The 21,319-nt window shown below is 43.7% G+C and overlaps 2 protein-coding genes across 2 annotated transcripts; both read left to right on the plus strand.

Annotated features, from left to right (window-relative positions):
• The first annotated feature begins 1,156 nt into the window (after nucleotides 1-1,156).
• Nucleotides 1,157-13,281, plus strand: gareml (GRB2 associated, regulator of MAPK1-like). Its single transcript, XM_068342467.1, has 7 exons — nucleotides 1,157-1,422; nucleotides 4,678-4,818; nucleotides 8,064-8,194; nucleotides 8,329-8,494; nucleotides 8,825-9,675; nucleotides 11,279-11,448; nucleotides 11,559-13,281. The coding sequence occupies exons 1-7, from the start codon at nucleotides 1,311-1,313 to the stop codon at nucleotides 12,157-12,159; spliced, it is 2,172 nt and encodes a 723-aa protein (XP_068198568.1). The 5' UTR covers nucleotides 1,157-1,310; the 3' UTR covers nucleotides 12,160-13,281.
• A 1,390-nt stretch (nucleotides 13,282-14,671) lies between these two features.
• hadhb (hydroxyacyl-CoA dehydrogenase trifunctional multienzyme complex subunit beta) lies at nucleotides 14,672-20,399 on the plus strand. Its single transcript, XM_068342394.1, has 16 exons — nucleotides 14,672-14,754; nucleotides 15,542-15,614; nucleotides 15,923-15,964; nucleotides 16,770-16,866; nucleotides 16,978-17,022; nucleotides 17,244-17,343; nucleotides 17,449-17,536; nucleotides 17,675-17,862; nucleotides 17,955-18,135; nucleotides 18,376-18,497; nucleotides 18,743-18,822; nucleotides 18,920-18,967; nucleotides 19,048-19,135; nucleotides 19,215-19,289; nucleotides 19,370-19,534; nucleotides 19,835-20,399. The coding sequence occupies exons 2-16, from the start codon at nucleotides 15,548-15,550 to the stop codon at nucleotides 19,868-19,870; spliced, it is 1,422 nt and encodes a 473-aa protein (XP_068198495.1). The 5' UTR covers nucleotides 14,672-14,754; nucleotides 15,542-15,547; the 3' UTR covers nucleotides 19,871-20,399.
• The last annotated feature ends 920 nt before the right edge of the window (nucleotides 20,400-21,319 follow it).

The raw sequence follows: 21,319 nt of genomic DNA on the forward strand, positions 1-21,319 counted from the left end.
CTATAGTTTTGATATGATCCACAATGTGTGCAGCATTTGGTAGATGTCAGAATGTGTGGTTCGTCAATGCCCTTTGGTTGGGTCAGTTCAGATTATAGGCTCCTTCACACATTCCTTTTAATTCTGTATTTGCCATATCCGGTTGTGGGAGAATGAGTAAACTATTAATAGCCGATGCATCACGGTTAGGGTTTACATTTTAACTAATTGGACTGACATAACAAACAAGCACAGCCATATTTAGCCTTCAGTGAGTGTTGGATCATTGTGGGGAAGCCAGACATGACTAATTTATTCAAACATTTGTGATGGGATGACCTGCATTCAAACATTTAGCCTATTTTACATTTGATTTGCATAGAATAGTCCCATTTTCCAGTAATATATTTAATCCATTCTGGTGATTGTGGGCTGCAGGATGACGTCATCACCGCTGGTTTATTGGGGGAAATTGATTGCAGATGAATCCGTTCTGTTTACAGTTGGGCTCATTGAGCTGTGAGAGAGTTGACCAGAGTCCTGCCTGGGGCCAAACATTTAATGTTGAACCTCTGGTGTCTTACATACAGATGTGCCTGGTGATTATCAAATGACTCATTCCATTTGATCGATGGACTTCTTTACGATCTCCACTGGATTTTAATGTAATGGATGTAATTTCAAGATCAATTCTGGTGGTGTTTGTGTAATCTAAATCTACAGAATAGTATTAAAGTATAAGTTTTTATTTTCTAAAGTAGTGAACTTGAGGTGGAAAGTATGTTTGGAATGTTTCGGAAATGGAAACGCGTACTTTATTGATTTGAAATCTATATTTAATTATTATATAAGTTATCCCACAAAAAGGTTGACAAAAACCGGTTCAAATATTTGCATCTTTCCACTCAGGTGTGGAATAAGTGATGGAAACCTCACGCGCCCCAGGTAATCGAATCCTAATATCGGACATCCGTGATCGATCTGTCTGATGCTGGACCTCCGTGTTAATAACAAACTCCGGTGAAGTCAAACTTTGACAGACGCGGCGCAGCCTCCGCGCGCGTGGGCGGCGGACTAACACAGCATGACGGAGCGCGAGCCGCGGAAAGAAACACGGCTCGCGCTCCGCTCCCTCCCACCGCTCGTGCGCACCGACCGTGACTGCGTTGCGTCTGTCCCCCGATTCAAACATGGCGAAACTCTCCGACTTCAAACCACCGCCGTCACTCTCATCCTCCTCCGCTTCGTCCTCCTCTTCGCCATCATCGTCATCACCATCATCATCATCATCATCATCACCGTTATCATAGGTACCGTGATGATCCGGGAGGATGGAGAAGTTGTCCGTGAGTCTGTCGGAGATCACTTGGAGCCCTTTGGCGTTGCCGTTGGACACGGTGGTCAGCAAGTTCCGTCTGCCCACCCTGGTCCGCCTGGCCCACGGTAAGATTCGAACCCGCTCCAGGTGCACCGAACCTCCGGGGGCGAGCGTCAGAACTTGTTGCTCCGTTGGAGACTTTTGACAACTAGCTAACCGTAACGTTCCTTCGTGGTTTTCTCTGGAGTGAAAGCAGACTATAACAATGATCGTAATGATGGTTTAGCTCGAAAGTTATTGGTTCTAAACCAGGGAGGGAATCAATAACTTATCTTTAATCGACGTGTGTGTGTTGTTTTTGTGGTTTGTTGGGTTGTAACAACACATCGGGTGTTTAAAGGAGTACAGTATAGCAATTTACTAACAATCAGCGCAGGATTGTTGTCAAGACAGTCAGGAAAAGGCTTAACTTCCGGTTTCAATTTTCAGAATAAATGTTCGAGCGTGCCTATAAAACTTGAATATTATTTTTTTGGGAATTTTAGAATGACACTCATTATTTTGAATACCTCAGGCAACACAAAGCAGTAATCTTTCATGCAATTCAATCTCAAACTCATAGATCAAACATTTTTTCCATCAAAATCCAGACAGTGTTCCCTGAGAGGTCAAACAAATTTGCAAAACATGCCCTATCTTGTCATGTTTATTTTAGAGGAAGTATTCCTGCATCCATCCCTGCATTTTAATGCATCAATAGCCCTCTGGCCCAAGACCTTTTCTTCCATTAGGTTCTGTGAAATTTTATTCATTACGTTTGTGTATCTCTGCCAACAAGCCAATCAACCTACCAACAAAGAAGACATGAGGGAAAACATAACCTCTTTGGCAGAGGTTAGATTTTTAATTAGTAGCAAGTTAACAGTGAAAGCAGCATCCATTAGTAGAACAGAAATGAAATTACCATACTTTACTAACTCAGTGATTAATCACTCCTTGGTTTCCTTCAGTATTTGTTTTATATGTGTTTTAGCCAGATGAGAGTTTCTTCTAAAATTAGCTGTACTCCTAAAACACATAGAAAAATTTAGCGGAGTATTTCATATGCATTAATGATTTAATAATCGACAAAATAATAGAGATTCCGCCACACTGTGTTTCAACTGCTCTTATTTTGAAGCGCGCATCACCGTATATCCGTTATTGATCTTACGTTGGTGACATTTATTCTAGGACACTTTTCGACTTCATACCAGCCCGCACTTAAAAGGGAGTCATTGTGTAACGCCTGTACCGGTTTTTATTTATTAGTGAGATGTTTTTCTGCCATCAACATGATGATCCGATCCAACAGATTTGTTGCCTGTTCTCTGGGAACGGTCGATGGGTGTCATGCCAAAGTTGTTCCAGTCCCACGACGCCCGGAAAGCCACAAAGTGTCTGTTGTGCTGCTGAAGTACTGCTCAATTCTTTTCATATGTAAATGATGTAATCTGTCGGTGAATGTGGTGAATACTAAGGAGGAGGAAAACCTCCGATTTTTACTTGCTGGTTGAAATCTCACAGCCGAGGTGTGACACCCTCCCTCCCAAAAATGACGCACCTGACTTCAGCTGCTGAGCGCCTGTAGGTGTTCATTGACCGGACAGGAGTTAACCCCTAAAATCTGTTTGTGTGCATGAAACAACCCGGGTGGTGTTAGGAATGATGTCAGAATTTATTTTTCCCTTCATTTCATTTTAACAAATAACAGCAGGCTCATCTGTATGAAGGGAATGGTTTTGTTCTTTTGTTTACTTGTTTACATGGCATCTCTTCAAGTCGCGACACATTTTGGTGGTATTTTTTAAATAAGGGTGGATCTTGGGTCATGGTAGAATCAAATACATTTATAATTTTTGGTGTATGGATGCATATTCTGAATGACTTTTTTTTTTAAAGTTAGAGTTCATAATCCAGAACTGAGAGACTGTATTAGGAAGAAATACAGTAATATGAAGTGGATAATAACATAGTAATTAAAGACAGGTAGAAAATAATGTCGCCTAGATAATAAAAATTCAGACTGATTTCATGAAAAATTATACTGAAATTGCATCCTGATGCCAAATTATGGCATATTTATTTATTTATTTATTTAATCTACTGTGATCTAAACACATCTAAATTCTGGCAAACTGGTATTACTTGATTTTGCATAAAGCAGATGGAAGTAACTCACCATCACCATGGTGATATCACCAAACCATGTGCTCCGATATGGGAACTATATTGTTCTGTGTTTTAGTGACAATGGCTTGGGCAGGGCCTTGCATGCAATCTGGTTTTTTCTAGATTTAGCATGCGCTATGGCTTCTTGTACTCACACATCCTCAGTTATGTCTCAAGAACCCCACCCCACACACACACACACACACACACACACACACACACACACACACACACACACACACCACAAAGGAGGACAAATCCAGACTAAATAAACCAAACTTTGCTTCTGTTTCTCAGAGATTTGATGATAAATTGTTTCAGATAATTTTTGCGGTAAAACAGAGGAAAAAGTTTCCAGTAAAAAGTTTTGACAACATCTGTGACTTTTCTAGAATAGCTATCTTGATTTTTTTATTCTTTGTTTTTTTTTTTTTTTTTGGGGGGGGGGGGGGTTGATGTTGTGTTTATACATTGCTGTGAGAACAATAAATGATGCTTGCATCTAAACCACCAGTGATAAGAGGGAAATGTGCCATTCTGTGACTGGTCTGTAAAAGTTTTAGTCGTTTCTTGCCCATCAGGATGCAGAACAAAAACATGGACATCCACGTGATCTGTGTGTGTGTTTGTGTGTGTGTGTGAGTGTGTGTGTACATGTGTGTGTGTGTGTGTGTGTGTGTGTGTGTGTGTGTGTGATGCCATTGAATGGTACTGCTGTGCTATCAGCAAAAATCAATGCTGTAGTGCGACACGATGGCTCTGGTGAACGCTGGAGAGCTTTATTTATGTTTGTGTGTGTGTGTGTGTGTGTGTGTGTGTGTGTGTGTGTGTTTGTGTTTGGTTGAGCGTGTGTGTAATAGTGGGTTGCCAGTTCAGGGTGGTGAACATCACTGATGATGGTGATTATGGACACAGAACCCTGAAAGCCTTGTGTGTGTGTGTGTGTGTGTGTGTGTGTGTGTGTGTGTGTGTGTGTGTGTGTGTTTGTGTGTGTGTGTGTGTGTGTGTGTGTGTGTGTGTGTGTGTGTGTGTGTGTGTGTGTGTGTGTGTGTCTGAGGATGTGCGTGTCTTCCCTCGCTGAGCTTTTTAGTGCAATTTTAAAAATTTCAATACAGCAGAAATTTTTGTTGTTTTTGACTGTGTGTTAATTGTTGGTGATCCGCTTCCAGGTGAGTGTGTGGAGGGTCTCTCAGAGGAGGATGTGGTGTTGTTACACTCCTGTCGCCAGTGGACCACAGTCACTGCCCACAGCTTAGAGGAGGGTCACTATGTCATTGGTCCCAAGATAGACATCCCTCTGCAATACCAGGGTGAGTGTGTACAACCTCACACACACACACACACACTATGTTCATATTATCGTGACTTATTTCCACTCATATTTTGCTTTGATATGAAGATACAAGAATAGATCTGAGTCCTGGATCGGATTCATACCTGATTTGCGTCCTATCGGACTTTCTGTGCGTCCCTCATCATCATCAAACGACAACGGCAAAAGAGAACAACCAGAGAGGAGAACAACCGCTGAGGAAGTATTTTCCTTCCTCCTGATCAAAACGGCGTGAACGTTTTAATACCTCGAGTTGTTTCATGAAACGGATTCCGTCGTCACGCCGGCGAGATCAATTTTCAGCTGAAAGTCATGCAGTTTATACTCATGATAAACACACCGATGGGAATCTGTCTCAGTCCAGCTGAGATAAAACAGCAACACATATTTACAACAGAAGGGGAACAACCTCGTCCTCTTTTTGGTATCTGGTGACTTATCATGAGTTCGGAATGAAACGTTCAGAAGAAGAAGCGTGAGCAATTCAAGCGTGACGTGAAGCAGAAGCATGAAACTCCCCGGTGTCAGGAAGGATTGATCATCAGATCAGTCACAATCTGATTGAAATTTGTCATTTGAACGGTGAAATCATACATTTGCGTTGCAGGTTTGAGGGTTTTGGGTTGTTGGGTTTTTTTTCAACTTTACATCACACTGAATCCTCTTGAATACAGGGACATAAGTCAGATCTTATCACACACACACTCGGTGACCTTCCCTGACTCCTCCTGTCCATTGACCTGACATCTTCCTGCTGAATGAATCCAGTCATTATGACCTCACCGGAGCTCCATCCCATTGTTCCGACTGTCCGATCAGTCACATTATTCTGTGTGTAACCAGATCCTAATGCCTCCTCTTCATTGTTTCCTCCGCTGATGGACTGCTGATGTCACCTCGCACGACTGCCTCCACTCTCTCTCTACGGAAGAATGAAAAGACACTCGTGTGTGTGTGTGTGTGTGTGTGTGGTGATGGTGGGGGGGTTGCTGAGATCATTGTCATTTTATACATTTCACATCGGAAATGTGACCACTAGACATTACCAATAATAGCAACTCAAAGTTCGCGTAGTGAAACAATAAATAACTTGAAACGGAACAAAGATCTATGGTGTAAAATATTGTGTTTGCTTGTGTAGTATTAGTTTTAGTAGTGTCACTTAAATACATCATGATAGAATATCATTTAGACAGATGTTTGGCCTTTTTTTCCATTTTATAATCCCACTACACCCAGCTGGTGTTTTGGTTTTGAAGGATTAAGGCTGACAATAAAACACTGTGCAACAAAAATGGGAAATACTGCAACACGCATTAATGGTTAAGGAAAGATTTATTTACTCAAAAAAACTCATTCAGCCAATAGCCGTAAATCTAATTAAAAGGTACGAGTTACCATACAGATCTATGGCTCCTCTGCTGGGGGAGCCATGTTGTTAGATTTCAGTATTAGTGGGTCATGACTGATTCATTTTTTTCAGTGATCAACAATTGTATGACAGCCGTATTGGATTTCTGGGTTTTTAGAGATTTGGTCGACCGTCTTGCAGATTCAGCAGTCTTCAGGTACTACTTGCAGTTTGCATCCCATGTCCTGTACATTTTCTCTCTGGACCGTGTCGCATTACATCATCCTGACATCTTTTCTCAGTTTTAATCCTGCATTCCAGAAAAAAAAGAAGCTGCCCGCAAGTTCATTAAAGTAATGCATAGAGCTGCGTTTGTGTCTCTTGAAGCGTGACAGGTGAGTTGTCGGTGAATCGGACGCCATCGGCGGCGATGAGGTAATGTCTGTGTGTGATGACTTCATACAGGAAGTCTAAATAAGCTTAGGAGGAGAGCAATATAGGTTTCCCCCTGGGGATGGACAACAGGATACTCCCCCCGCCCCCCCTCCGTTCATCAGTGAGAGGAATGACTAACAGAGATGTGAAGGACAGAAAAGCTGAATGAGTGACTTTCAGGCGCCAAAGACACTAGCAGCCAAAGCCTGGGAGGTGCTGCATTAGTACGTCTTGGGACAACATTCTCTCAAAATAATGACAGGATTTTCCGCTCAATAAGGCGCACTGGACTATAAGGTGCACCTTCAATGAATGGCCCATTAACAAAAAAAAAATTCACATATAAGGAGCGCTGGATTATAAGGCACACTGTCGGTTTTTGAGAAAATGAAAGTCTTTTAGGTGCGCCTTATCGTGCCGAAAATACTGTCCGTGTTGCCACAACTCCAGTTAAATAATCCTCTTATGCGTAAGACGTTCCAGAACAGAGCTGTAGTCTTCCTCATAACTCATCCTCGGTCTGTCACTTTTTTGACAAGGAGGGGTTCGTGTTTAGGAGCAACATCCACTGAGTGTTGCTTGGTCCAAAGAGGAGGAGGAGAGGAGGAGGTACCGGTGAGGAGGATGGTGGAGTTTGGTATTCCGCTCTGCCTCACAGACACAAAAACTTTCCTCTGTTTCTCTTACAGGAAACAAACACTTTGACTCTGAAAGACGATGAGAGAGAAAAAGATCCTGGGGGTGGGTGGGGTGGGGGTGGGGGGGCGTTACTGCTTACGTGTAAATAAGATTAAATGACGATGGGATTTTAAATCACTGACTGATTTGGGGAATTTCTGGAATCTTTCTTTGCAGCATCAAAACCAGAAGCGTGTAAAATAAAAACAAAATACAATAAGTGTGAAAGACTCACGGGTGGAGGAGGGGATGAGCAAAGAGCAGAAAGGGTGAAAAGAGAGAGAGATTTGTGTGTGGAAGTGTATGTGTGAGTATCTCCATGGTGATGTGCCTCTGCTCTGCGTAAGAATGGGGGTCTTTTTATTGGTTGTCATGCCAACCCCCCCCCACCCCCCTCGTCGTCTGTTGATTGGCCGGAGCTGGTGCCAGGTCATAGGTCACGGAGGTGTCTTTGTGTTCAAACAGTGTCTACTTTGGATGTGTGTGTCTGTGTTTGCTCTCAGACCCCTGGGAGTCAACGAAAAGACAAGAAAATGAGCACAAAAAAAAAGTTTTCATCTCTCGGTTTCCTTTCCTTTTCTTTTTTTTTTTCTACTATTTTCTCCTTGACTTCTTCCTCTTACCTTGTGTTCATCCTCATCCTCTGGGCTCCTTTAATTTTTTTATTTATTTATATTGGCTTCTTTTCCCATCTTTGCACCTTCTTTCTTCAACCCCCACTGTTTTCCTCCCCTTCCCTGCTTCCATCTTCCCTTTAGGTAAGTTCAAACTGCTGGATGAAGACAGAGACGTCAGGGATCCGGTCCAGTATTTTTCCAGCGTGGAGGAAATAGCTGGAGTCTTCCCTGACCGGGTCTTTGTCATGGAGACGATTAGTTTTAGCGTTAAGGTTGGTGTTCGTAACACACACTCACATATTTTTTCTTTTCTACATCTGCTTTTGTTGCTTCATAATTTGTCTGTTTTGTGTGTGTGTGTGTGTGTGTGTGTGTGTGTGTGTGTGTGTGTGTGTGTGTGCTGTAGGTGGTTTCGGGAGAGTTCAGCGAGGACAGCGAGCCCTACAGCTTCACTCTGCAGGCTGGAGATGAGCTGTCGCTCATGGGGAAGGCGGAGCTTCTCTGTGCCACGCCCTCTAAGGAGAAGACGGGACTGAGTGCACTCCTGAGACGCCTGGGAAAGACTCCGAGAAGTAAGTAAGGCCAAAACTGTTGAGTTACATGTTGTGGAGAGTCGTGTTTCAGTTGGAAAGAGGGAAAAAGAATCAATAAAATCTTTGGCGACGCAGAACGGAATGAGTTCATTCCCCCTGGTGGTCCGATCGCCTGGCGAAAAAGAAAAATATTAAAACTGCAGATACCAGGAAAATCCTCCAGGACCTTTTCAGATCTTTCTATTTTAAAAAAAATTGGTATTTCCTTGATGTGCAGTCCATGAATACGTTTAAATTTAGGTTGTTTTTTTTTATTTTCAATCTAAGGCCCCCATGTTAATCTGTTTAATCTCCGCCCCCCCCCCCCAGGTAAAACCCCCTGCCTGGTCTGTATGAACCATCGGACCAATCAGAGCATCAGCCTGCCCTTCGGCTGCCGTGGCCGATTTTGCACGCGCTCGCCTCTCGAGCAAGGCATGCTGGGAGGGGAGCACACGGTACGCAGCATCATCGAGAGGGTCCGCCTCCCCGTCAACGTGTCCGTACCATCGCGGCCGCCTCGGAACCCCTACGACCGCCACGCTGTACGGGACGGCCACCGCTACAAGCTGCTCAACATCGTCAGCAAGACGGTGGTGCTCTGCCTGGTGCTCCGCCGACAGGAAGTCTCCCCTTCACACTTCCTGCTGTTGCGTTGCATGCCCCGCTTCAACGTGGCCGAGGCTTCCGTCCACACGGCGGCGCTGGAGGGCCTCCTGCTGCGGCACTCGTTCGACCCGGACGCCTACTCTCGCGCCGTGAGGGAAACCCGGCCGGAGCTGGAGTGCATGTCGGAGGAGTGTGTCAGCCCTCGACACTCTCGCGTGTGTGTTTCCGCTCAGGACTCTTTGGCGCCGGCGCTGCAGCATCTGTCCATGTGCGGTTATGGGGGCGGGGTTTCGGACAGCCTATCGCAGCACTGCAGGGACTCTCTCGGAGACCGGGTGGGGGAGGGACCAGGTGAGGAACGGGAGTACGTGACTCCTGAGTGGACCGAGGCCGAAATGAGGACCAGTGAGGAAATCCCTTACGAGGAACTGTGGACCAATCAGAACGCAGAGAGCTTGGGGAAGGAGCCAAACCTCATTTCATTCCATTCGTCGTCTTCATTCGACGGTTCTGTTGCCACCGTGTTGACCAGAGTGTCGACGCCGCCGCCCGTACCTCCAAAATCTGATGCTGTGAGTCTCAGCGTTCGCCTCCCGTCCTTCAGTCTCATCCTTCCTGTCTGTCCAGAGCAGCATCCGGCTGTTAAAAGTCAGGATGTCTGGCTTGAATTATTCATAAATTGCAGCTTTTAGACCTCATTGACCACACAGACACACACACACACACATACAAACAAACACACTTCCTGGAAAGGCTGCCATACACTCACAGTGAATGAACACACACATCACCACCAGAGATGCAGGTAAAATGTGTTTGGAATGTTGAAATACACAAACACAGTAAATAACAGAACCAGTGGAGGAAAGCAGGGATGGAATCTTTGGGTTTTTAAAAAAAAAATTTTTTATCCCAACTTTTATTGATTCCATCACAAAAGGAGGTTGCAAAGCGACAGCTGATTATCTGATGGCAGAAATCACAACAAATATTTTTGTCTTCTTAAGTTTTAGCATCAGGATTTAACTTCCCAGAGTTTCTCAGAGGGAAGTGGGAGGAAATCCAACCGACATACAGGTGAAGTTTTTCTCAGGTGTCGCTGTACGTTTTATCCTTCATGTGCACTTGGATTAAAAAAAATGGGAATTCGTGTTTACATTTCACATTGAATGTAAAAAATCTCCATGGCTCCTCCATCTATAGTAGCCATGGCAACCACAGAGTCAGGACATAGAAATGTAAAAGCAGAGGCTTTCATAAACTGCTTGCGATTTATTTAACTTACTGTCTGAGGCCGTGAGACGTTCCCTCCGTAGTGCTGATGTGGAATCTGTCATACATGACGTGATTAATTCAGGGTTAAAAAAATCTCTCTGTAAACATTTCTCTCCAGATATCTCCAGTTCTGCTCCCTCCGTAAAAACAAGAAGACTGGAGACGCTTCAGGCTGCCTTTAAATTAAAAAAATGCTGCATCATTTTTGGGGACAACGTTGTGATCAACTGAGCTGTGTTTATGTGAGCTGTTAGGTTTAGTGTTTGTAGTGTGTGTGTGTGTGTGTGTGTGTGTGTGTGTGTGTGTGTGTGTGTGTGTGTGTGTGTGTGTGTGTAAGGAGACATTTATCCCCCTTCGCTTTGCTGAATTAAAGTGTCGGCGGTGCTGCAGAGGGCGTGTGGGTGATCATGTCTGCGACGCAGTTGGATTACACCCTGTCACACACACCGTTAGTCAGCCCCTGATATTTAGCCTGCCAAGAAACTGTGTGTGCGTGTGTGTGTGTGTATGTGTGTGTGTGTGTGTGTGTGCATGCGCGCTGACCTGTTCAAATGTTGTGCTTGCTAAATGTCAAACTGTGTGACCTTTCCACCTCAAACAAATTCCCTCACACACAGCAGCAAGCTCATCACCCTTTCACACACACACACACACACGCACACACACACACACACACACACACACACACACACACATATGCACAAACACACACATAAAAACACACACACACATACATACGCTCCCATAAAGCCTGTTTGGGAGTCAAGTTTTAGGAGTTAACTTTTTTTTGCTGCTGTAGCCCTCATTGCACTGTGTGTGCATGTGTGTGTGTGTGCGCGTGTGTGTGTGTATGTGTGTGTGTGTGTGTGTGTGTGTGTGTGTGTGTGTGTGTGTGTGTAGGTAAGAGAGGAGTGTCGCTACTTGATCGCCCCTCCGGTGCCTCCTCGCTGCTCTAAAGGAGGCTCCATCTCCAGCCCGGCCCCCAGCCCCCCCGTTCCACCTCGGTTCCCTAAAACCTCCTCGTCTCCCAGACCCAACCTCTCCTTCTACTCCTCTGGACTTCAGGACAGGTACGGTGGAGCTCACTCTGAATGATTGCATCACAGCAGAGCAGAAATAAGAGGACGATGACGTCTCTGTCCTCATTTTGCTGATGTCACTTCCTGTTTCTCTGTTCCAGCTGCTCGCCCTCCCCGAACACGTCCCTCTACTGTTACCCCTGCTCCTGGGCTGACTGCCCCGCCCCCAACCCCGTTAGTCCTGACCCGGTCTGCACCGTCCCAGCAGACAGCACAGCCAATCCCCAGCCGGCACAGGTCACCTGGGCGGAGCCATGGGCGGACTCCTTCACATCCTCCGCACCCCGCCTCAGACCGCCACCCCCGCAGAGTCGATTCGCCCCCTTCGGGGCGTTGAACCCCTTCAACCAGCAGTCGCCCTGCCCCTCCCCAGAACCAGCCTCCAATCCCACATCAGAGTCCTCCAGAGGCGCGGAGGGTGGCGGGACGCCCGCGGGACTCACCGAAGGGCTGTCGCTGCCCCCTGACCCCACCTGGAGGCCCCCCACCGACCTATCTGTGCTGTCATTGGAGGAGGTGTCAGCCTGCCTGCGGTTCATCGGCCTATCGGAGGCGGCGGTGGGCGTGTTCCAGAGGGAACGAATCGACGGCAGCCTCCTGGTGCAGCTGACCGAGGACATCCTGTCACATGACTTCCACCTGAGCCGACTCCATGTCACCAAAATCACACAGTTTATACAGGGATGGAGGCCCAAGATCTAACACACACACACACACACACACACACACACACACACACACACACACACACACTTTACTGTGCCTGTTGGCTACCGAGCCCTCTTGAATGTGCCTTCCACTGTGACGAACTGGCTGCAGAGCCCTGCAGACTCACCCTGAGACTTTGACACAGGAAACTACGCCACCCTGTGGACAAACTGTAGAACTACATATTTTCTGTCTACCCGACAGACTGGGACTAGTGTACTAACAAATTTCTATGAAGAAGAGCCAGCTGATGAAATTTTCAGTGGATATTTGGGACAAATAGTCGAACACAACACATCTTAATGCTTTCAGACAACTAAAGATTTTAAGCACAACATGGGTTCACATGATTTTTCCCACAGAAAATCTGATATACCTTCATTTTACAGAAATATTTTGACATGATATTATTTCTACTTATGGCCTATATTTCACATTGCCCTGAGGGTTTATTGTGAGGCATTAATTAAGGAATTTACAGCATGTATTGTTGACATTTAAAGACAGTTGTGACACAGAATGTATTCAGACCCAGAGACATCTTCATCATCAAGCTTGTGATCTTTAATTGGAGATTGACTAAGTGGTTGCTAGGAAGAAAAAGGTAGTTGTTTAAAACTGAATAAATAATAAAAAAATCCAGAAATCTTATTATAAAACCGAAGGAGGTGATTATTGGTACTGATCAATGATTCAGTGAGCCATGTCTTGATAAACAGTCGTCTGTATGGAGATTATTTGACATGTTTATCAGCATTTATAGAATCATCCCTCTGTCTGTTGACAGATACATAAATAAAATTTTTGACTTAGAAATGAAGTTCTTAAAATGTACCTCAGATCATGTGTTCAGATATTCTGGATGTAGCTATGCATAATAATAAATTAAATTACACTGAGACATAAGTAGAGACACAACAGCTATTTGTCTTCATTACACACTGCAAGACAAAACAAAAAAAGGCTTTTATGGAGAAGAGGCTGCTTTATGGGACATCAAAACACTGCTGTTATTTCCCAGTTATTAAAAGAATAATTGAAACATCCGAGCAACTTCTTTGTTTAGTTGAGCAAAATTGTATGGGGAATTTTTGCTTTTTACTTACTTAGTTTTTTAAAAAGATGCCCACTCTTCTGAAGAAATACAATAAATCTATTATAGAACATTATCTATATTTCAATAAATCTTTATGCAAATCAAAGAAAATTTGGTACATAAGTTGTTTTATTTAACAAATGTATCAGTTATGCTGCAAAATTCATGTGTTGTTAAAAGAAATGCACAAAAATCTGAAACATTACACAAAATTCAACTTTGAATAGACAGAGCCACAAAATGACCAGCATGGTTAGAAAATGTTGTTACTGACAAGCATCAGAATATAATCATAATTATATATTATATAAAATTCCATTACATTTTTTACACTTGGCTTGGATCCTCTCGTTACACACACCCAGTTGTACCTCAAGGCCTTTTCCTACAATACGTACTGCAGCTGCACCACCAGTGTGTTCGCCTGAACAAACACAAAACACACAAACACAAATGCACACACTCTGATTAGTCGTATCAAATCTGTCAGTGAGGCCGAGACAGGCAGTCAGAAATGTCAAACATAATCTGTCTCTCTCTATTTGTGACATCCTTGTACTGTCTCACACTGACTTCCATTAACACACACACACACACACACACAGGTATGTGAAGGCACCATGGCTGTTGGATCACTGAGACGTACAACTGCCACATCATTCTTCAGCTCATAGCTGACACGTTCAAGCTTGATGGAGTGAACAGTACAGAAATGACATTGTCAAACAGACGGCTACCAGTATAGCACTATGCTAATTTATACTAGTTTAAAATAATGACTGGAACAAAAATATTTAACCTGCATCCTCTCAAGGACACAGGTCGGGGCCATCAACCTGCTATTGGCTGGTCTGCACAGTAATGTGTCACAACTTACAAAGATGAAAAATGATAATGTCAGTTTATGCTTTAGGGACATTTCAGAATGAATGTTTCTGCCCAGAGTTCAACAAGCATACTCTATTCAGATTTTATTATTTCTAGCAAAAATGCAGCTTTACATCACATGTTACTGATCATGATAGTAAAGATGAGCTGACGTTTATTAAAACGCTTCATAAGACAGCAGGATTTACCCCCTTATACTTCTTAAAATCTGATCTGGAAACAATGATCTCAGAAAACGTTCATCTATACGCTTCAGGAAATTAACGGACATATTGTTGAAACATCGATCTGACCACATCGTGACATTGTAAGTGACTATGAGATGGAATATATTTTAAAAAATTGCAAAACTTTATTATCTACTAATTATTATCATCTACTAATAAATAATCTAACATTTCCTCCCTCATTTGACACATTTAACCACTAGTAAAGTCCTGATCTTCTGGAGTTTATCTTGTGTTATACCCTCCAGTCCTCTAGGTGGCGGTAATGTACGTAGAAGCTGCCTACCAAGATCCGGAAACACCAACAAAGAAGAAACGGGGACCTCCGCTCAGTCGTCTGACGGGGAAGTGGTGACGGCTAAACCTCTAGAATAACAGGTATGTCTCCGGGTAGTCATCACAGCTGGTTTTAAAACTTTAAATAGACAAAATACTGCATGAGCAGCGCAAATTTTCTTCGTCATCTCGAGCATAGAGAAATACACTCAGTGACTGGATGAATAAGTGGAAACTTAAGCTACCAGACAAGCTAAGCTAGCTTGCATTAGCTTGCATCTTGCTTCAAGATTAATTGTTTTACAAATTTGAATCAGCGATTCACATATTGGTCATATAATTGATCTTTTTTTTTACTTGTGCAAACTATATTTAGAGCTACATCGAGAAATGGCATTTCAGTTTTTGTCATTCTCCGCTGAGGAATCTAGGTGAAGGGTCAGAGTCAGAGGAACGTCAGGGGGCTGGGCGAGGTGACCGCGACGCGTCCGATAATGACAGCATAGACGTAACACACAGAGAAATACACGGCTAATAACTATTATCATCACATATATTCTATCCTTACGGAATGCACCATATTATTACAATATTACAATAATACATGGCCTCGGGAAGTTGTTAAAGGATATTTTGTGCTTAAAGATTTAAACAGAAATGTTGATTTAATTTCACAATTTAATAAAAAATGAGCTGGTGTAATTGGTGTTAAATCTATTTTATACATTATGTAATTATAAGTGCAGTCGATAGTTTGCAATCATGTGAAAGCCCAACTTTTTTTTTTTTTTTTTGGTTTTGTTAAAAACTCAGTTAAAGACTGAGTAATAGAGTTTTGACAATCCTGATTTTAACTTTGAATCAATCATGCCTCTTGGTTTTCCTGTAGGATATAATGGCTTCCATGTTGCTGAACACGATGAGGAGCTGCTCTGTCAGCCCCTCCTGGGCGATGCGAGTCGGTAAGTCCTGCTCCTGCATCCTCAATATACAGAATGTCAATCAGAGGAAACAAATCTGTCAAACTAAAGTGGATGCAAGATGCAAAGAAACAACCAACGCATCTTCTTCTTCATACTGTAAAACAAAAAACTGTTCGATTTGTCATGATACACTAATTAAAATACACACATTTGTTCAAGTCATGCAGCTCCGCTGTCCATAATATATTCTGGAAACTACTTTAAATATCAGTGCTAGTTGAAGTTTGGTGTAGAATTTTATGTCATTGAATTCATGGGGATGAAGAATATTTCTCTCTATATCTCAGGTGCTCGCTCTCTTGGGACGACAGCTCAGCTTCAGGCTCAGGGTAAGTCATTGATCTTAAGTGATATTATTTTATTTCCCCATTAAAACCCAGATTAGGCGGCACGGTGGCGCAGTGGTTAGCGCTGCTGCCTCACAACACGGCGGACCCGGGTTCGAGTCCCGCTCTGTGCGGAGTTCGCATGCTCTCCCCGTGTCTGCGTGGGTTCTCTCCGGGTTCTCCGGCTTCCTCCCACCTCCAAAAGCATGCGCTTCAGGTTGATTGGCCGGTCCCAAATTGACCATAGGAGTGAGTGTGTGAGTGAATGATTTGTTTGTTTCTATGTGGCTCCGCGGTGCACTGGCGTCGTGCCCGGAGTGTGCCCCGCCTCACGCCCTGAGACTGCCAGGATAGGCACTGGCTACCCCGCGACCTGCGTTAGCGGATTAAGCGGATTTGGAAAATGAATGAATGAATAAAACCCAGATTATAGTCTTGAAATCTCCCTGTTTCAAAGTTTCTATTTTTGATGAATTTCTATACATATAGAATTGAGTGAACTTGTTGTTCTTTTCTGGATGGAATGTAAGTGATTGAATTCTGATTATCTACGCCTACAAACAATTGTTTTGAGGGGATACAGGAATGTATATTTCTGTCAGTCCGTCCTGTTCCTGTTCCGTTTCCAAAGCAGAACTAAAAAATATGTTACACGTGTTTGAAATTTTTTCACACACAACAAAATACTGCTTTGTTGCCTTTTGCTGTTCAAGAACCTTCATCATTTCTACGTGTTTCATCTCCATCACTAAACCTTATATTCACATGTCCCATGTACTGATTCTGTTTCATGCTTGTTTTATTCCAGTTAAGACTAAGAGCAAGAAGACTCTGGCTCGGCCTGGTGTGAAGAACATAGTCCTGGTTGAAGGAGTTCGAACACCATTCCTGATGTCTGGAACCACGTACGTGTCAGCTCTTTCCTTTCGGTGCAGGCTGGAGCCTGTGCTGGAGCCTCATGTAGAACTATCAAGGAAAACCTGTTCACTGAATTTGGATTTGGTTTGTGTTTACAGATATGCTGACCTAATGCCTCATGACTTGGCCAGAGCATCGCTGCAGTGAGTCTGTCTTTATCTTGTATTTTCTGCTGTCTTCACCTCATGTATCAAAGACAATAATACGGACATGGTTTCATACACTGAGGTGTAGGACTGTGAGGAGCTAGTTCTAGATTTTAATATTTCAGTTCTGCTTGTCTTCTTCTCTATCTCTTAATGTTTGTCGGGACAGGCGTTTTCGTGCCACAGTGATTAAAAGTATTTCCTTTGGGTTTGTGTAGGGGTCTGCTGAATAGGACGGGTCTACCCAAAGACGCTGTAGACTACATTATCTATGGGACAGTCATTCAGGAGGTCAAAACCAGTAACGTGGCAAGAGAGGTGCAGTACCTACAAACCTAAAGCTTCACATTCCTCACATCTGTTTCATGGACTGAGAAGCCGAGGAGAAATGCTGAGTGTGTGTCTCCTTAACTGTGATTGCAGGCAGCTTTGGGTGCCGGCATCTCCGACAAGATCCCAGCTCACACTGTCACCATGGCCTGCATCTCCTCCAACCAGGCAATGACTTCAGGTCTGTGAAGGAAAGAAACGCTACACCAAGCCTCCTCCAGATGATTGAGCGACGATCATTCAACAAGATACACACCACACCATTATTAAATTTCTCATTATACTTTGTCTCTTGCTCTTCCCTCCTCCTGTTCTCCAGCCGTTGGTCTGATAGCTGCAGGTCAGTGTGACGCTGTCGTGGCGGGAGGGCTGGAGTTCATGTCCGACGTTCCCATCCGTCACAGCCGTAAGATGAGGAAGACCATGCTGTCCCTCAACAAGGCAAAGACCCTTGGGCAGAAGCTCAGTCTGCTGGGCGGTATCCGGCTGGCTCACCTCTCCCCGGAGGTTTGTGTTCATGTGAACTCTCTACTTTCAGTTTAACGTCTGCTCATGATCTGCACACAGGACGTCCTTCTTATAATGTGTGTTTTATGTAGCTTCCTGCTGTGGCTGAGTTCTCCACATCTGAGACGATGGGCCACAGTGCCGATCGTCTGGCTGCTGCGTTCGGCGTCTCCAGAGTAGAGCAGGACGAGTTTGCGCTACGATCGCACACTCTGGCTAAAAAGGCAGAGGAAGCCGGCTTGTTGGAGGACGTCATCTCCTTCAAAGTGCCCGGTAAACACCAGTGAACCCTTTAAACACATTTAGACACACAGACACACATTACTGTTAGTGGATCAGATTAGTCTATCGATCAGTCTGCTCTTTGTAACAGTTTTATATCACAGACATGCACTCATTACTCATCAGTAACTTCATTAGTATACAGATCCAACACATTTACAGTCAGGTTTTGTCAAAGGTCACACAAAATGACGAAAGTTGTTTTTATTCTCTTTTTATTTTCTGGACCAGGTCGAGGTATCGTTTCCAAAGACAACGGCATACGCCCGTCCTCCATGGAGCAAATGGGGAAACTAAAACCTGCCTTCATTAAACCTCATGGCACAGTGACTGCTGCCAATGCCTCCTTCTTGGTAAACACACACTCACACACACACACACACATACACACACACTAAACCCTGCAGTTCTTAATTTTATTAAATGAGCATCTGTGTCTGTGTAATACGAGGAAATGCTGCCACCTGTTTAAGCCTGCTCTGATTAGAAGTGACTGTTCTGTGTCTGTTTGTGTGTTTGTGTGTGTGTGTGTGTGTGTGTGTGTGTGTGTGTGTGTGTGTGTGTGTGTGTGTGTGTGTGTGTGTGTGTGTGTCCTCAGACTGACGGTGCCTCCGCTGTGCTCATCATGTCTGAAGAGAAAGCTCTGGCTATGGGTTACAAGCCTAAAGCTTACCTCAGGTATCTGAACCCTCTGTTAGGCGAAGATGTCTCCGTTTCCCCAACAACATTGTCTGATTTGAGCTGCTGATGACTGTGTGTGTTTTCACGCCGGCAGAGATTTTGTCTACGTCTCCCAAGACCCCAAAGATCAACTGCTTTTAGGGTGAGAAATTAATATGATCAAAAACATTTGTGTTGGTGGTTATGACATGATTGATCCTGATCACACGTGTAACCCTTCAGGCCAACGTACGCCACGCCGAAGGTCCTGGAACGCTCGGGGTTGTCCATGAGCGACATTGACGTCTTTGAATTCCACGAGGCGTTCGCTGTAAGTTAGCACAACACATTTGTACCATGGGTGTTGTGTATCAATGCTAACTCTGTTTATATTTGTGTCTGTTTTTCAGGGTCAGATAATCGCTAACTTGAGGGCGATGGACTCAGACTGGTTCGGCCAGACGTACATGGGAAGGAAATCAAAGGTTATTTATTACGACAGTAAATCTTAAACTAATGCTTCATGATCATTTCAGCCTGGTGTAAACATGTGGTATGTGTTTAGGTGGGAGCCCCTCCCATGGAGAAGTTCAACTTGTGGGGGGGCTCTCTGTCTCTGGGTCACCCGTTCGGCGCCACGGGCTGCAGGCTGGTGACCACCGTCGCACACCGGCTACAAAAGGAGGGTGGACAGTACGGGCTGGTGGCGGCCTGTGCAGCAGGAGGACAGGTAACCGGGGGGGGTGATGTACTGTGACTCATCTCCTTGTTTATTTGTTTGTTTGTTTGTTTAATTAAATTAAAGGTGTGGTCTAATTCACATCTCAGAGGTTCAGGAAATGTGGACTTCTTTTTTGTTTGCATGACGTGAACTCGATAATGTGTACAGAATGTCGTGTTAAAACTTATTTAGTATTTAATGGGATTTAAAAATGATGCAGAAAAGACATTTAAATTTCATGTGTAAACCACTTTACTGATCAGTAATCTGTACATCCTTTGTGTTTACTTGTGTTGTTGTGTTTTCCAGGGTCATGCTATGGTGGTCGAGGCCTACCCTCAATAAACAGAGCCTAAGGGTTCATTGTGACGCCTGCAGACACGCTAACAGCCAGACAAGACAACAGATTGTACAGACTAGCGCTACTTTAGCACAGAGAGAAATCTGAACGTTTGTAAATTAATATTTCCTTAAGATCTGTTGATTTTTAGCAGAATGTTGTGGAGGATGTTGGCCAGGATGTTGTGGACTCTGACATTGTGCTGTGTCAGTATCAGTGAGCTAAATTCAAGCTAGAGTGACCCTAATGTTGATATGCCCTGTAATATTTTTTTTATGTCAACCTGTGTTCTAGTAAAACTAAAAGCAAAAAAAACATTACAAGCAAAGGCAGTTGAAATATCATAAAGTCATTCTATTTTAGCCTTATATGAGAGTAAAGCTAATTCATTTAGCTTTTTGACTGGTACAACCATTTACAGGTGAGTTTGAAATTAAAAGAAATATAATTGGAAAGTTGTTTTTTGTTTTGTTTTTTCATTTTTATAGATGGGTAAATAAGAATTAAAACAATAAAGAGCCAATGAGAATGATATTATCAGTCATTATTTGTCTATTGATTTGAATGTTATTCAATCCTGTCGAATGATTTATTTCTAATCCTTTGTCTTGTAAAATATAAACTGGGTTTAACTAACTTTCTGAAGTTTAAATTTAAGGTAAGTGTAGTAATTCGGCTATGAAATACTGGTGCGCAAACAAAGCTTCTTTGTTTTAGAGTTAAGTAGATTTTCTCTCCTCGTCGTGTCGCTGATTGAAGGCCTTGACGCGTGGATGGGAACTTGAAGCGGTGTTGATGGCTTATGTTTAATTCAGCGGGGACCCCCCCCCCCAAAAAAAAAAAAACACATCAATGTATAGACAGCTTTGTGCTGCGCGTAACAACAGTGAATTTGGGTAAAGAGGGGGTGCAGTTTAATCTTAGAGATCCCAAAATTTGCATTACCATTTTTTTATTTTTTTCCCCCATTTGTACCAAGACTGTCAGCGGTAGACTGCCTTTGGATTCCTGTGCGCTTAATTGAAGTCGAATCACGCCGTCTGCTTCAGACGCCACCCCTGATGTTAATGAGGAGGTAAAGAGGGGTGCGCGGCTTCCTGGTGATTTAAAACCACATTAATATGGAAGATTGAGAATATGGCTGGCAGCTTTCTTGAAAGTTCTGTTGTCTTCCTGGTATCTGGTGTTCACATAGGAGGGAAATCAGAACTTTTCCACCCGCTGATGTGTTTGTCTAATTGACAGTGAATTTATATCAACACCTTCTTTTCTTTGCTTTTGCTTTGGCTGCGCGGGGGCTCCGATCCCCTCAGCGCTCACCGGGGAATCTGCTCCGCTCATCACAACGCGCATCTCCGGTTGGAGGCTTGTTAACACAACTTCAGTCAGACATCTCCGTTTAAAATGTATTTAAAGATTTAATTCTCCCACTTTAAGGGGGGGGGGGCGCTTGA

This window comes from Antennarius striatus, chromosome 19, assembly GCF_040054535.1.
Source record: "Antennarius striatus isolate MH-2024 chromosome 19, ASM4005453v1, whole genome shotgun sequence".
Taxonomy (NCBI): Eukaryota; Metazoa; Chordata; class Actinopteri; order Lophiiformes; family Antennariidae; genus Antennarius; species Antennarius striatus.

Coding starts and splice junctions, on each gene's coding strand:
- gareml (XM_068342467.1), top strand. CDS start 1,311: ATGGAGAAGTTGTCCGTGAGTCTGTCGGAGATCACTTGGAGCCCTTTG. Junction 4,819..8,063: donor CATCCCTCTGCAATACCAGG/GTGAGTGTGTAC, acceptor TCTTCCCTTTAG/GTAAGTTCAAACTGCTGGAT. Junction 11,449..11,558: donor TCCTCTGGACTTCAGGACAG/GTACGGTGGAGC, acceptor TCTCTGTTCCAG/CTGCTCGCCCTCCCCGAACA.
- hadhb (XM_068342394.1), top strand. CDS start 15,548: ATGGCTTCCATGTTGCTGAACACGATGAGGAGCTGCTCTGTCAGCCCC. Junction 18,498..18,742: donor CTGCCAATGCCTCCTTCTTG/GTAAACACACAC, acceptor GTGTGTCCTCAG/ACTGACGGTGCCTCCGCTGT. Junction 19,535..19,834: donor CCTGTGCAGCAGGAGGACAG/GTAACCGGGGGG, acceptor TGTGTTTTCCAG/GGTCATGCTATGGTGGTCGA.